This window comes from Chroicocephalus ridibundus, chromosome 7 (assembly GCF_963924245.1).
Source record: "Chroicocephalus ridibundus chromosome 7, bChrRid1.1, whole genome shotgun sequence".
NCBI lineage: Eukaryota > Metazoa > Chordata > Aves > Charadriiformes > Laridae > Chroicocephalus > Chroicocephalus ridibundus.
Window position 1 is genome coordinate 42,503,797 of NC_086290.1, and position 15,277 is coordinate 42,519,073.

Below are 15,277 nucleotides of genomic sequence, written 5' to 3' on the forward strand. Positions count from 1 at the left end.
GGAAAGTGTCAAAGCAGCACATTCCTTTCAGGGGAAAGCCAAAAGGAGAGAAGATGCACACATTTCAGCTTACTCCCAGAGTAAGACCCCAGGGTAAAAACACCTCTATGAATAAGTCTGGTTTGGATGCTCTTTTAAGGCTCCCATCTGAACACGGCAAAATGAGATTCTAGAACCTCCTAATAACTTGCAAGCGCCTGTGGCTTCTGGATAACAAAGGAAGACCAAAGGAAAGAGAAGAGTGAAAACCTGTGCACAAACGCAACACGTCTGTGTCTCAGCTTTGCCGACACACCTGCGAGGAAGGCTGGAAGAGCCAAAACATCAGTAACACTTGTACCCTTCTCTAATGAAGACTCTCAGCAACTTCATTAGGAGGAGACAAAAGGCTTACTTTATATTTTTAAAAGCTGTTAAGGTCATACGGAAGGATTCATCTGGGATCCCTTGTGCGGGGAACAGGCAGTTAAACAACAAAACTATTATTAGTGCATAAAACCCAAGAAAGAATAATGCAAAGAGTTGAAATAATATGGGAAAATGCTGAACCTTGAACTTGGCAGTTCACAGTTTTATCACTCAAGGGAAAAGATAAAAGACATGCTTGTGTTGGGCTTTTTGACCAAATGGAGTTCTCCTTTAAACAATCCCCAGAAGAAAGAAAGAAAAAAAGAAAACACAACATAAAACAACACAATATTTAAGGCCTCAAACCACTTCACAATACAGTGAAAAGCAGTACGTAAGCCAAAGAAAAGTGAAAGCGGGAAAGAAACAGGCAACATTGAAGGACAACGCAGGCCCTCTGTTACAGATTGATGCTTTCCATGATCAAGCGACAGCATGGCCAGGGCACACTTGTGGAATTTAAAACGTCATCCCAAAGCAATTCCTAGGTTGTTATCATGACTCAAACTCTAATAGACAGCACAGTCACTCTTACTTGCTATCTTACATCCAGGACATGAGACATTCTCGTCCTCCTACCTCAAAATCCATCCCTAGGAGCTTCCCCATCTTCTCATCACAACCACCACAAAAAAATGACTTCTGGAAACACAACTATCTAAATCACTCACACAGAAACTAGTCTACTGTGTGTATTCCAAAGATGCTACAAACCACTACAAAACAGTACACGAGACTAGTAAAGAATTCCCACGTCAGGGCTAGAGATAATATCTGAGGTTCACGATGTTACAGCTAACTCAATCCAACAGCCAGCTGCCACCAAAAAAATAAGCTCCACGTTAGCATTTATCTGATCCTGCTGCAACCGTGACTGAGGAAAGGAAACCAAGAAAGACTTAAATCTCTTCCAAAACCATTTATCTTGCAGACCATCTCAGGGTCAGACCAATGGGAGGCAGGGAGCAGTTGCACATAACCCGAGTGAGGGGAAGAGGATGGCCACCTTCAGCAGCAGCCAGCATGGGACCAGCTGAGACATGGTGAAGGACAACCCCGTGGCCGCTCATCCCCATCCCAGGCTGGGGCTGCCCATCTTCCCCACCGGAAGGCCGTGGGAAGAAGGATGCAGAACAACCTGTGTCAGATGTAAGAAGCACAAAAAAAGGCCAAATTCATGTCATCCTATTCTCCATTGAACCAACATAACTGTAGACGATGGGCAAGAATAAGGAGATCGAAAGAAAACGTCCATCAGCTGGTTTTAGCGGTTTAAAAGTCAGATCAAGCACAATGCAGTGCCTAGTGAGCAGCAAGCCTAACTCATCAAGTAAAATATAAGTGTGTTTCCAAGTTAGATGGTGCATTTATGCCTACATCTAGCACCATTCTGCAGTCTTCTGCTGTACGGTTTTTTTTTTCATTTATATGCATCCATTAAAAAGAAACCAAGCGCAAAACGAGGGGCCTATTCTCTGCCTCTCGGTCGGTAGTACCAACCTCGGCACAGCACACAATTAATTTCCCCTGGCTGAGGGGCTGGAGCAGGGATGGAGGGAAGGAGGGAGGGAGGGAAGGATGGAGGGAGGGAATTCTGCCGGGGCTGGCGCCGCACCCCGTGTCCCCGTCCCCCCACCCCCCCAAGATGAACACTTAAATCGCTTCAGACCGAAGCAGTGCCCTCGCATCACCACACCGGCCGAGACCAAGGCGATTTTTATCCCTTTTCATCAACCTGCCCTTGGACGGCGGCGGTGCGGGCGGCCCGGGGGCGCCTGCGCGGCGGTCGACGGCAGCGGGGGTGTGGGGGGGGGGGGTGTGGGCAGAGAAGCGGGAAAGGCGGGGGCGGGGGGGGGAGTGTCTCGCCGTCCGCCGCTCACCTCACGGGCGATCTGGTTGAGCGCATCGTCCTCCGCCGTCAGGCGCTCCCGGTTCGGCAGCCGCTTTCGCCCGGCCCCTTGCGTCCCCATGGTAGACCCGCTCCCTCACCACCGCCGGCCCCGGCCCTCCCGCCGCCACCGCCTCTGCCGCTCGCCGGCGCCGGCGTGAAGAGCGGGGCCGTCACCGCCCCCCGCCCCGCGCATGCGCCGCCGCCCCCCGCTCTGAGGGGACGGGCCGGGCGCCGCCTCACGCCCCTCACCGGACCGCCGCCGCCCGCTACCGGGGGGGGACCTCGCCCGCCCTCCTTCCTTCGCTAACGCTCCCTCAGCTGGCGGCAGCCCCGCTGGGGACCCCCCTCCCCGCGGCACCCGCGCCCCTGGCCGGGCACAGCCCCGGGCTCCCCGCCGCCCGCCGCCCCTCCGGTGACCTGCCCTCCCGAGGCCTCTTGTCCGCAAAGCTGAAGAAAATTTCTCTGAAATCGGGGAAACGGGCGTCGAAACCTTCACCAGCTGTAAACCTGGGGGGGGGTGGTGTGGTTGTCTGCCACAAATATGGGGGGAGTGGGGCCAGGGACCCTTCTCCTCCTGCCCCCAACCTTCACCCGGCCGCGCAGCCCCACGGGATCCCTTCAACCGTGAATTTTCCCATTGAGTGTAAGTGGATGTGATTAAATCCAGTGTCAAACGCACCAGTGCTTAATTAATTCGCATTGACAAGGACCGTGCATTCTCTGGGATTCCTGTAACAGCCCTGGTACCTCAATTTTCACAATAATTCCTTAAATAGAGGTCTCTCAAGCTCAGGACGCCAAACGCGTTACACAGGCATGTGACTGAAAAAAGGGCTGCAAAACCCACCCACCCCCTTCCGGACAAAGGCCAGCGAGCTGCATTTAATCTTTACGACTTAATTTTACCATCAATTTGAACTTGACAAAGGTAAAAAGCAATGCCTGTGTGCTCTGGTCAGCCCAATGTTTATCTGGCAGTTTTCGCGTACAACAACCGAGATTTGGGTCATCCTCAAATTCAAAACTGTGTCAAGTGGTTTAATATATCACCTCTTCTTCCCATGAGGGCATGTATCAGAGCATAAAGCAAGTGGTGGCTGTGTTAGGAAAAGAAAAAAAAAAAACAGTTTTAGCAGAATCCGTTTCCCCAAGAGGGTATCAATGCCCTCCATCAGTCCCAGGCTGGTACTTGCTCTTGAGAAACTACTTAATTCTAACTTGTTGCTTTTTATACGAGTGACATCAAGGCACCTATTTATAGCTGGTGCCCACGCTGAAGCGATGGGCTCTGTGTGATCTCCCTCTGCTCCTCCGCAGCCACGGCACCGCACGCGGAAACGCCGTGGTCCCGACTTGGCAAGAGATTGTGCAGATCTCTGAGATGCTTTAGAGTAGATGAGTAATTTGAGAGCTCCTAACAAATTCCTCCTGATCAGCCACCCCAGCAGGTAGGTCCTTGTCCTGGTTTGAGCAACACAGGAATAATTTCTAACACCTGGGAAAACTGCACTTTCAGAAGACTAGTGTCTAAATTTGTGAAAATATTTACTTTATAGCCAGCTAGACTACATGGGTTTCAAGGTCTTGGTGTTTTTGAGCTTGCCAGGTGCAAGGATGAGGAGGAGCGAGACCCAGGCACTTGACCTAAGCTGTCCAACAGGGTTATTTCTTACCATGAAGATCACATTCAATATAAATTAGAAAGTTTTCCGAGGAGTTCTCTCTCTCCCTTGATGGCGGAGGTCCAGAGAACTCCTTGCCCTGGTGCCGGAGCCCTGAGCCCTTCCCTTCCTCCCGAAGCCGCAGCGCTCGCAGTGTCCCACATTTGCTGTCCCCCGCTGGGAGTGCACAGCTTCCTGCTGAGGGAATGGGATGAGTATAATCCTGTGTATTTTATGTTGGTATCAGGATCAATATTGGTTCTTTAGTATTATTTAGTCTTATTCTATTAAATCTGTTTATATTTCAACCCTTGTGTTACCTTGTTTTTTCCCTGATTCCCCTTCCTGGGCAGGGAGGGGTCATCGGGTGATAGAATAATTGTCTAAATGACAATAAATTGTTGTGGGTTCCTCAAACCGTAACAGTCCCCTCCTCTCAGCCCTGGGATCTGCAGCCTGAACAGGAATCCCTCCATTGCCGACGGTTTTCTCCTGTTTAGTGTTGCTTTCAAGAGGAAACCCAAAGGCCATCCTCTCCTTCACCCTGCCATCGCTCCAGCTGTGCTTCAATGTCTACGACTTTCTCAGAGCAACCAAACACTATCTCTTTTTTGGTTTTTAGACAGCATTTGGGCTGTGCGTGCACTTACCACTCACAGTTGTTTGGGGAACCGTGGCTCTTCGGATGACTGGGTAGGGGGTTGATACTACTTCTTACCTCTGGGACTATTTATCTTTACAAGAAACAAATGATTATTTTGTCAGCAGAAGCAGATAGATGAGTTCCTCACCTTACTTGGACATTAAACCCAAGTGTGACACATCCTGAGATTTGGTGTCAAGCTTACTCTGACCCCACACAAGTAGGGAAAAAAAGCACCCGCTCTGCAAGGCAGTGCAGGGGCCTTAAAAGTGAGCTCTGACCCTGCTACGGAGACAAAGCCGTGCTGGGTCTGGCTTTCCTAGATATCCCACAGGCTTCCCTTCTCCACCCGCCTCAGCTCCAACCTCACCTCACCAAGACCTGGCTTAGCACTATCACCCTTTCATGCTCCACTTAACTTGTTTTCTGAGCCCTTACCCTTGCGTTTGCCCTGCCCTTTGATGAATTCTGGCCAAAGATGTAGGGCAGCGCCTTATTTTTAGGTCCGTGTTACCCAGGGATTTCAGCCACCTGGGCAGCTGCATGACAGTATCCATGCAAGGAATTTCCAGTTCAGGCGTGCAGTAAGATCTGCATTAGTGCTGTTTGCCTTCGTGGCTGAAAGCCTTGCAGGCAAACTGAGGCTTGTGCTAGACAGGTTTACATCCGAAAACCTACTATTGAGATGGCTTTGACAAAAGAATGAAAGAAAGAAAATATTTTTTAAAGAAAAAAAAAAGGAGAGAAATTGGAAGAAAAGCCGCCACTGGGTGACTGCAGTCAGATTTCAAATCACACATTGAACATGCGCTGCAATGTAAGAAATCCTCCTTTTTGTGTGCGTTCCAGACACTTATAGTAATTTTTTTGCTTTTAATATAGTCAAAATAAGCTATCTTGTTATAAAAATACCATACATACAGAATTGTTCCAAACAAATATGAAATAATGATACAAACACGTTAGTTTTGGCTACACTGTGAAGTGCAGGGAGTGCAGCTGAAAATGAAATACTGAAACGCACATTTCTTATTTTAACAAGCAACATGAAGTCGAGGCGCATTTTGTCTGAGAGTCATAACTGTGATTAATGATGCTCGGACGAGACTGAGTTTTCCGTGCCAGTTTCAAAGGGCTCTATTTTAAGAGCACGGTACGTACCTCATTCTCCAACATCCTGCATGCAAGGAGGCCGTTTCACGCCGAGCACACCCCAAAGGTACAATTTTCCCTCTGCGCTGCTCCCAAACCAAACTGTCTTGTAAAACTTCACTCTTGAGAATCAAAACAAGCAATCAGCTGTTAAAACTGCTGCTGGTGTGCCCAACAGGCTGCTTTTACATAATAAAAATGGATGGGTTTATATTCTGTGCAGCAAAATATGATTACATCTTTATCAGCAGCAAGCCCTGGGATAGGGGAATCCAGTGGCTTGCTGAGGGTGTTAAAAGAACCCACAAGGGCACTTCTCCACTCCACCATAAAATGATGGCATCTGCCAAAGCAGAAATGACGTCTGACAGCTTTGACAAGACGTCCATTAGTCCAAGGAGAGCGGACTGCTTAAATACCTTGGAAAACGCACACTTAGGAGGCCAATATTTCATATTGTCAAGGTAGGTGAAATGAGCAGAGCTCCATTAGCATTGTAACATTTTGCAAACATAACAGCAGTGGTATCCAGCAGGGTCTGCGGGTTTATTAATGGAAAAGAATTACATCACAGACAAGTATGTGCTGGCACTGAAATACTGCCAAAAAAAACCCACTGGTGCAACTAAAGGGCTTGTACTTTATTAGACTTCCTAAGGAGCCCAAGGGGATCCTCTTCAGCAAATCAGACCACCTGCAAAAAGCTTTCAAACGCTGTTGCCACATTTGGGCAGTGTAAAGACAAGGCTCAGGAGACTGGTAGCGTCCACGCAAATTTTGTCCGGATGAGATTGATTACTGTTGCTTCAGCTCTTCGAGTCAACGGAGTTGCTGTTTGCATCAGCAGGGCTCTGGCACGCTGGGACCCTTGCTTAGCTTCCTCGTGTCTAGCCTGGGGCTTGTAGTCACACAGCGACTCGTCACAGCAAAACTGATAACTGCCTTCCTAGGTGGTCCAGCAAAGAGATCGATGAGCTTGGATTGACCAAGGAGAATACAGTCCATAAAGTGGTGGGCTTTCAAGCCAAGCTTTAGGAGGACTGGAAAAAAAATAATTCCACACCACCAGCAGATGATTATCTTGTTCCCTTTTCACCAACAGCAACTTACTTGCTATACCGAAGATGTGGGTTTTTTTGTGAAGAGGGCTTATTTGTTGCCTGCATCTTGCAAAAACCCCTCAGTGACTTATTGGCCTCCTCTGGCCACCTTGGTATATCATGAGAGATAGTTTTTCATCTGTAAATTTTTCACAGGTCACCGAAGATGCCACTTTGGGGATCTCGAGGTCTCAGCATTGGATCCCTTTCAAGGTTGAGGAAGACTCTTGCTTTGGAGGGAGTTTTTCAAAGGTTAAGCTTGGGGTTGATTTCATTTAATATTTTCATTAGCACCCTGACACAAGTAGGACAGCACTAATGAAATACGCTGATGACACAGTGCTATGAAGCATTACCAATTAAGGAGGATAAAGTCATACAAGAATGGGAAGAGGTTAAGGACTTGAGAAACAAGTGGAATGAAACCAAGCAGACAGTAAATATCATGTCAAAGACTAAATTCATGGTCTCATCCGCTGTAAACGAGGGGAGAGGAGGAAGTTCTGGGGTCATAAACTGGCCACAGGTTAGTTGTGTGCCACCATCCCAACACAAACACCAAAGAATTACATCTAACGTTAGAGCACTTCAGGTAAGCGTCTACCAATGCAAATATTTATACCATTGCACAACCATCCACAAGACCTTACCTAAAATGGTGCCTGCAAGTCTGCTTTTCCCTGTTAAGAACTCAAACTTGCAGAGCTGTAGATAGAAGAGCTCCTAGGGTAAGCAGTAGGAGGACCTTTCCTGAGATGAGAAGGGGCCGGCTTGGCTAGCCAAAGGCGTCTCTTGTCTTTAAACTACTTTGGAGAAGAGGGGTGGGGATGATGCTATGTAAGGCTTAGAGCCAAGTTAGAACAAAAGCATACAGCTAAACAGGCCATATATAATCATAGTCTGGAAATCAGAGGTTTCTTGCCAAAGTTCTGGACGTGCATCCAAAAGCAATTTTTGGGTAACCGGGGTGAAGTATGTTACGTCTGTGGTAAGTTCTATACTGAGAGCCTGCCTGCCTTAACAAGCGCTAACCCAAACACCACGGGCTCTCCCCCCTGCCACTAAATTTGGGACATGAATATCCATCACAGGTGACACTGCAGTAGCCCCAAAGAGGTTGGCCTGGCCCCACTGATGCTCCTGTTTGGAGGACGTAAACCAGCCCTCACCCAGACTAACACTGCAATCGCGCAACCTCTCCATTACCAGATTAAGCAGGGAATTTACCTGCAATTTGCAAACCGTCACTGAGCTCGCTGGAAACTGCCCATCTTGGGCTACAAATGGGGACTCGCTCAGCGCTGCCTCTGTGGACCTAATCTAATGAGCAGCAGACATGCCACCGCTCAGAGTGTGTCAGTGAAGCCGGTTTCACCAGCAGCTGTAGTTGCAGGGACTCAAACCTATCCTAGGCTGCCGAACAGCAATGGGTTGCCGCTCCTGCCTCACAAAGACAGCCTGTATGGTCTGCTGTTTGCTATCAGCGCTCCTACCTGCTATTCCTACACCTGCACCACAGCGAGCTGCAAAATCTGTCTCTTTCTCCTCCATTGGGTTCCCCTCTTGCCGTGTAAAAAAATCTAAGCTTTAAGAGAGCCCTGGGCGATTTTCAGAAGAAAATACATCATACATCTCTTCCACCCAGCCTAAAAACACTCCTCATTTCCTACCTCAAAACCCATTCCAGGCTGTGGGAATCTTGGGTATTACAGTGACAAGACCTGCATATGCCCTGTCTTTTCTTCCCAGAGCCTAGGTAGAAGGCAGGCAAGAGATCAATATACATATTTAATTCGGGAATACAGCCTCTGCATCTGTCCAAAAAAATAGTCTGAACTAGTCAGTCCTTCAGCCAGACAAAATCAGGATGGCTTCGGCAAAAACAATGCATTACATCAGCTGAAGCAGCCGAGGAACTGGCTCTGCATCTCTTTGGGATTAATATATCAAAGCATTCCTCCTGCCGTCGTGGCGGTGTCCTCGCCCTGCTTGACAGCACGTAGACACGAGAGCGAGGAATTGCATGGCCCAGCTACAAGGGCTCGACACTTATTTGATTTTTCCCCAGGGTTTGTCTGCTCCATGCTGTGTGGCCTCATCCACTCCCATCCCAAATGTTGCAGTTAAGCTGAGACACATTTTCCAATCAGGCATTCCAGGCTTTCTTAAACTCCAGTTGTTTGGGACTGCAGTGAAAAATAGACACAACACATGGTCTAAAAACAACCAATTGTTTGTAGCAGACCAAGTGCTTGCACTAATTAGTCATACTGTCCTGTAAAATGGCATATGAACGTCATTTTGGAAAAGTTTATGTGAAACCACATCACAGTTTAATTCCCTGAGCTGGAGCGGAAGAGGGGGAAGGAGGTGCCGTTTGTTATCCCTGTGGAAATCCATCCAGATTCATCCAAAGCCCAAATCAGACGCAAAACATCCCTTTTCTCAAGCACAGCAGAACTTAACCATGCTCTGCTTCTAACCATCTTTCAGGCTTGTCAGGGAAGGGATATTTTCCACTCACCTATTTTATAGCGAAATGAAAAATTGCCGCGTCTGTTCTCAGGGAACGGTTCCAACCGCTCAACATCAGACAGAAGAGCACCTGTGTCTGATGTCTCATGGTTCTGCGTTACGAACTGGAGCCGTGCATTGCTCCCCCACCTCCTGTCACCGCGCCGCTCACCCACCTACACAAAACAGCAGCAAACCAGCGGTGTCAACTAATAAATCCTGCCTTACCTAAAATAAGCCATGCTGGTGCTAAAGGATTTCAGATTCCAGCTGTGATAATCACCAGTAGGGCAGGAAGGCGGGTCATTATAGTTTCCTGAAATAAAGAAGTTTGCCTAAACTGGGAAGTGAAAGAAGATACTGCTAACAAAACATTAGGGGAAACGGAGGCAAAACACTTCAGATGTTACAGTGCGTTAGAGTTGGTACGTCTGATTTTAAGTCATAACACGTTTTTTCTGGCATCCCTAGTATTCCTGTCTTTCCGTGACTGATGAATGGCATGTGGAACTGAGTCATCAGCCCAGCACGCTTTCCCTGCCTGCTGCCTCGCTGTGCACCCCCGAGCCAATACATCCGTCGGTTGCTGCACCCCATCCCAGCCCCGCAGCAGTTGCCGTGCTTTTCCACAGAATTCATTATTACGGCACTAAAACCTTCCTGATCCTTCCCTGTAGGAATGTGAAGGAATTAGTTCCTCTGCTCTCCATCAACAAAGAGCCAGAACAGTCAGGCAAGTGTTGTCAAACTCTCCAGTGTTTATTTTCCTTTCCGTTGGTAGAAACAATTAAAAGAAGATTTATTTCCGCCCCCCCCCCCCCGAGCACGATGAGTTGCCGCAGAACCCTTTCCTTTCAGCTGCATGTAAAAAGAAATAAATAAATAAAGCATTGAATGCCCCAAACTGGACAGAAAGCAAAATGCGTGCTTTCATCCAGAAACCACCAACTTCCATAGCCAGCTGAACAGCTCGTCGGGGACCAGCCTGGAGATATATGCCAGAGGCAGGAACAGAATGGCCTCAGCCACAAGTCTCTGCTTTTCCTTTCTTTTGCCTCCTGCCTTTCCTGGCTGTGCGTTTCCCTACGGATGGCTACTCAATATATAGCTACTTATTGCAGGGTTGCCAGCCTTAAGCCATGTAGGGCTGGGTGCTGTCAGAAGGAGGCATCTCCCCAGGGATCGACCGACACTGCCTTTGTTGTCCAACCTCAATTTCTCCAGAAGTTTTCATCCTCCCTGACCTTGTAGCTGCGGTGTCAGAGGGGAAAGGCAGGAAAGACACTTCCCTGCGGTGGCCTCTTTTGGGGCAGTTACTACTTTAAGTTTCTGAAACATCCTGAGCGCACTCGTGACTCAATTCAACTAATTAGAAATTCCCAGAATAATTTTTAATACATTTTTCAATTATAAAAGGAGTTGCTCTAGGTAACAGCAGATAACGGTTCCCCCCCCCAGCCCCGAGGCAGCTGCATTCTTTCCTATTTTATTGGCAAGAGATGACTCATTTCACCTCTGTGTAACGCTGACTGCTTCACTGCTCTTCCAGCAGTGGCTGGCGTAAAATGAATTTGCTCATACTGATGAAATAATTTCTATTCTTGTGCTTTTACAGGCCATGCCTGTAACACCCAGTCCATGAGACTGAGGACCAGCTGAAACCCAGCCAGTTTAGACGTGTTTTACCCGGTTTAGACGTGACCTTAAAAATCAAGACCATGATGTGGCCACCAGCCTGCTGCAAAGCATGGAGAGGCAAAACCCATCACAAAATGCCCTACCAACACACCAACTGTACAGTCAAAAGCTGGATGGGGGCTTCAGGGAAAATAAAGTTATATACACACCCACACGCGTTCTCCAAGTCTGTGCTAGACAGCATTACTTAAATATTTCTCTTTCCAAGCACCGGCAAACCGTTTTCAGTTGCATTCATTACAACTGTTTCACAAACACAGACAGATGAAACAGTTCTGGGGGAGATGACGGAGCCGGGAGCAACTTTTGGCTGTCAGTGAGCTCCTCTGTAGCCCTTCGCGTAGAAAAGTACTGCCGACAGCTATTTTTAGCCTAGTTTCCTAAGGGAACATGTGTGATCGCTCTGTAAGCCTGCACCGGTCCCAGACTAATAGCTTCAGCTGGCTGGCGAGTTGCCACCAAGTTTATCGGGGGTGGGGGTGGGGAGTCAAGGTCCATCCCAAATGCGATATCCCCACTGGCAAAAAAGCAGCACAGGGAGCTGACGGCAGGCGGCCGACCCCGCGCGTGGAAGAGGGCGCTTAAGTGCTTTAATCATGTGAAACGCTGCAAGACCTGCACCTTGTTAGGTAACGATGTCTCTTACTTCGCAGAACTGTTTCCTTCGTTTCCACACCCTTCAGGAGCTGGCTCTGCCTTTCACATCAGCGACCCAAGCTAGAGCCAAAGGGCTCTGCATTGCATGGCAAGGTGGGCTGGACTTGCCGAGGCGCAGGGTCCTTCTGGCCCAAGCCGGCTGAATAAAATAGATGTGGGAGTTTGGGATAAGCAAAATATTAGATGCATATATTTTTACTGACTACTTTTACACTGACTACTTTACATTGACTACTTTTCGTATCTCTTTCCACCCCAGCACCTGCGGCAGGGGCTGTTCGTAGCAACGCTTGAGCAAGTTTTGAAGAATCCCCTATAAATGGCAAAGGACTGTGGCTAGCAGGTACCCAGCATGGCTAGGCAGCTGCCTGCAAGAGCCTCTAGCCAGAGCCTGGCTTTTAAGAGTAAGGAGGTGTGTTGCAGAGATTTCCCACCTTCGCACATCCCCGTGCTTCAAGGCTATTTATTGTGGCCCGTCAAGTGTAATTTCAAAGGTGTAAACAATATTACCTGTCTCTCCAGACAGGTAGCAGGCAATGCTAGAGGAAAGCCTTTCTTGTGGTTCACACTTGTATCCTTTTTGTAATTTAATCCCGCTATACTTAAAATGTTTATTGTAGTCAGTAGTTATTTTCCCTCCTCGGTCTTTAACACATGCTAATGTTCACCATCATTTTTAATCTGGGAGCTATTAATATTAAGCTTGTTTAATGTTTCCAAGCCAATCTCTAGAGTGTTTTAGTGATGTTAATAATTAATGCGGGAAGACTAGCATTTTAGAAGCCTGAAGCAGTTCAAGCAGTTCATGGCAGGCTCAGTTTCAAGCTTCAGCGTAAATGATCTGCTCATCATTACAACTCCACCAATCCTCAAAATACTTCTTAACTCTCTACCAGTGCAACAGTGAGGAGCCCAATCTTTTTTCATTAACAAAAGCACAGCCCTCCCTCTTCTCAAAACTGACAAAATGATCTTTTAAGGCTCCATTGCAGCAATGACAAACCTTGCCTGTATGATCACGAGTGGATCTTCATGCTGCTGCGGGTCTTCGGGCTTCAGGAGCTGACCTCTAGTTCATCTTATTGCATCAGTTCATGACGTTCCTGCAGGCACAGAAAAGGAAACAGCAAAGACCAGGATGCTTAGAAAAAGCATTTCCATGCCAAGTCAGGCCTCTGTGATTAACCCATGTTTTCTGTGAGAACCATCACGCAGACAAGGTATTACACGTTTAACAGCACAGGTATGGCGAACAGTTTTGAGAACATAATTTTTTGTGACCTCTGGATGGACTAATTATTTTGAATTCATTTTGCTTGGAATCACAGAATTGCCCAGGTTGGAAGGGACCTTTCAGATCATTGAGTCCAACCATCAACCTAACTCTGACAAACCCATCACTAAACCATATCTCTAAGCACCGTGTCTGCCCGGCTTTTAAATACCTCCAGGGATGGTGCCTCAACCACTGCCCTGGGCAGCCTGTCCCAATGCTCAACAACCCTCTCAGTTTAAAATTTTTCCTAATATCCAGTCTAAACCTCCCCTGGCGCAACTTGAGGCCATTTCCTCTTGTCCCATCACCTGTTCCTTGGGAGGAGAGACTGAACCCCACCTCTCTACGCCCTGCTTTCAGTCGCAGTTTCAGACGTTTCTTCTTGAAGCCAATAGGCTTTTAAAAATAGAAGAGCCTCAGCTTATTTCTGAGGCTTTGTATCTACTGGCCGCCGATGAGGGCCAGGCTGGCTTGTTCAGTGAGAGGCAACGTGCCCACCTCTCTCAAAGCTAGCCGGTGGCTCCCCAGACCAACACCCAGCATTTCAGAGCCCTGCTCAAAGGAGTGTGGTGAGGAGAGCCTTTCGGCAAGAGTAGGGTCAAGACTGCAGGTGGTCTCCGATCCATGAAATCATTTATAGCAATACCAGCTAAACCAAAATAGTTATATCCCAAAAGCAAGGCCTGCTATATATACCACACACAAGCGACTGGTTCCTTTGAGGCGGGCGGGGCAGAGACACGTTGTCTGTCCTACAGCTGGCCCAGGAGCCAAAATCACTTAGGCAAGGTCATAATGAAAGCCAGGTTTCTATGACCGTTAATTCTGGGCTCTGCATGCCCATCGCCAGCTGTCTAAATCTGACCATAACCTCATTTCTGTCCAGCTAGCCAGAGCTCACAATAGACACAGTGTTGGCTTTGCAACAGCATCGAGATGACGGGTGACACTCTTGGAAAGCCGGGCAATGCAGAGGCAGCCCATCAGAGCCTATATATAGGGCAGTCTGCAACAGCAGAGGCTTTACATCAGGTCAGTAGTGGCCTGTGGCCACTGTGGGCTTCCAGCATAGCCCAGAACCCTGAAGCCACCAGACTATCCAACCCACACCCCATATTTTCTAAAATGCCTGCATACATATGCACCTGCATTGTAGATACGTGGCTTTCTGAAAAAGCAAACAAGGATTTCCAGGCCACCATATCTTTCAGACATTTTCTTCAGAGAGCAAGAGGCAAGACGGACAGCAGTGCTCACGGTATAATCCGGGCAGCTGAAAGGTGCCCGGGTATTTGGGGCTGTTCCTTGTCAGATGTGGTGGGTTGACCCTGGCTGAATACCGGGTGACCACCAAAGCCACTCTATCACTCCCTTCCTTGGCTGGACAGGGGGGAGAAAAAATAACGAAAGGTTCCCGGCTCGAGATAAGGACAAGGAGAGGTCACTCAGCAATTACCGACACAGGCAAAACAGACTCAACTTGGGGAAATTAATTTAATTTATTACCAATCAAAATTGGAGTAGGGTAATGAGAAATAAAATCAAATCTTAAAACACCTTCCCCCCAAACCCTCCCATCTTCATGGAATGGTTTGGGTTGGAAGGGACAACAGAAGCGCACACACAGCACAGGGCTGCCAAGACCACAGCCCTATTCTTGAAACACACTAAATAAGAAGAAACGGGAGCATTTCAGATGAAAACTGACCCATCAAGAACAACTTGACAGTATTTAAGGATCTCAGGGGGTCCAAAAATGCTAAAGCTGAGGTTAAGTAGTTAACAATTTCTGAGGAATACAAGGTCCACGTGTCGGTTTGGCAGTGTGGGAGTCCCAGTGGAGATCAGGCCTCCTGCACTGGACTGCCCGCATGGGACACACCAGGGAGCACACAGAAACTGAGTGGACAAGCCAGGGGGAGCGGGAGAAACAAGTCAGAGGAGACAAAATAACTCTTCCCACAGGCAGACAGCAGACAAATGGCAAAGCTGAAGTTTTACTCTTGTTTTCAGCTCAGGGTAGTGCCCTTTTTACTAGACCTTGCTGCCTTTTCCACCCAACCGCTCTTCCTTGAGCAAGGGATGATTTACAGTGCTCATATCAGTGAGCTAATGCTTCCTCACAGCAGTCAGAGTCAGGAGGAACTGAGTGCTACACAACCACTGAAAAAGAGCCCTCCATGAGCTCCCAAACTGCCCCAAAAAGATCTGTGTCCTTGTGCCCGCTTTTACTCAGAGAAAGAGGGAAGGAGAGGCGACCTACCCAAAGTTACACAG

The 15,277-nt window shown here is 48.0% G+C and overlaps 1 protein-coding gene across 8 annotated transcripts in view; it reads right to left on the minus strand.

The window, feature by feature from the left end:
- Nucleotides 1-2,446, minus strand: part of LRRFIP1 (LRR binding FLII interacting protein 1) — a 114,709-nt gene extending 112,263 nt beyond the window's left edge. For all 8 annotated transcript variants that reach the window (XM_063341349.1, XM_063341348.1, XM_063341347.1 and 5 more), the window contains exon 1: nt 2,289-2,446. In XM_063341349.1, coding sequence (XP_063197419.1) covers nt 2,289-2,378 — 90 coding nt within the window. In that variant the 5' untranslated portion in view covers nt 2,379-2,446. The remainder of the gene's footprint in view (nt 1-2,288) is intronic.
- Nucleotides 2,447-15,277: the final 12,831 nt, after the last annotated feature.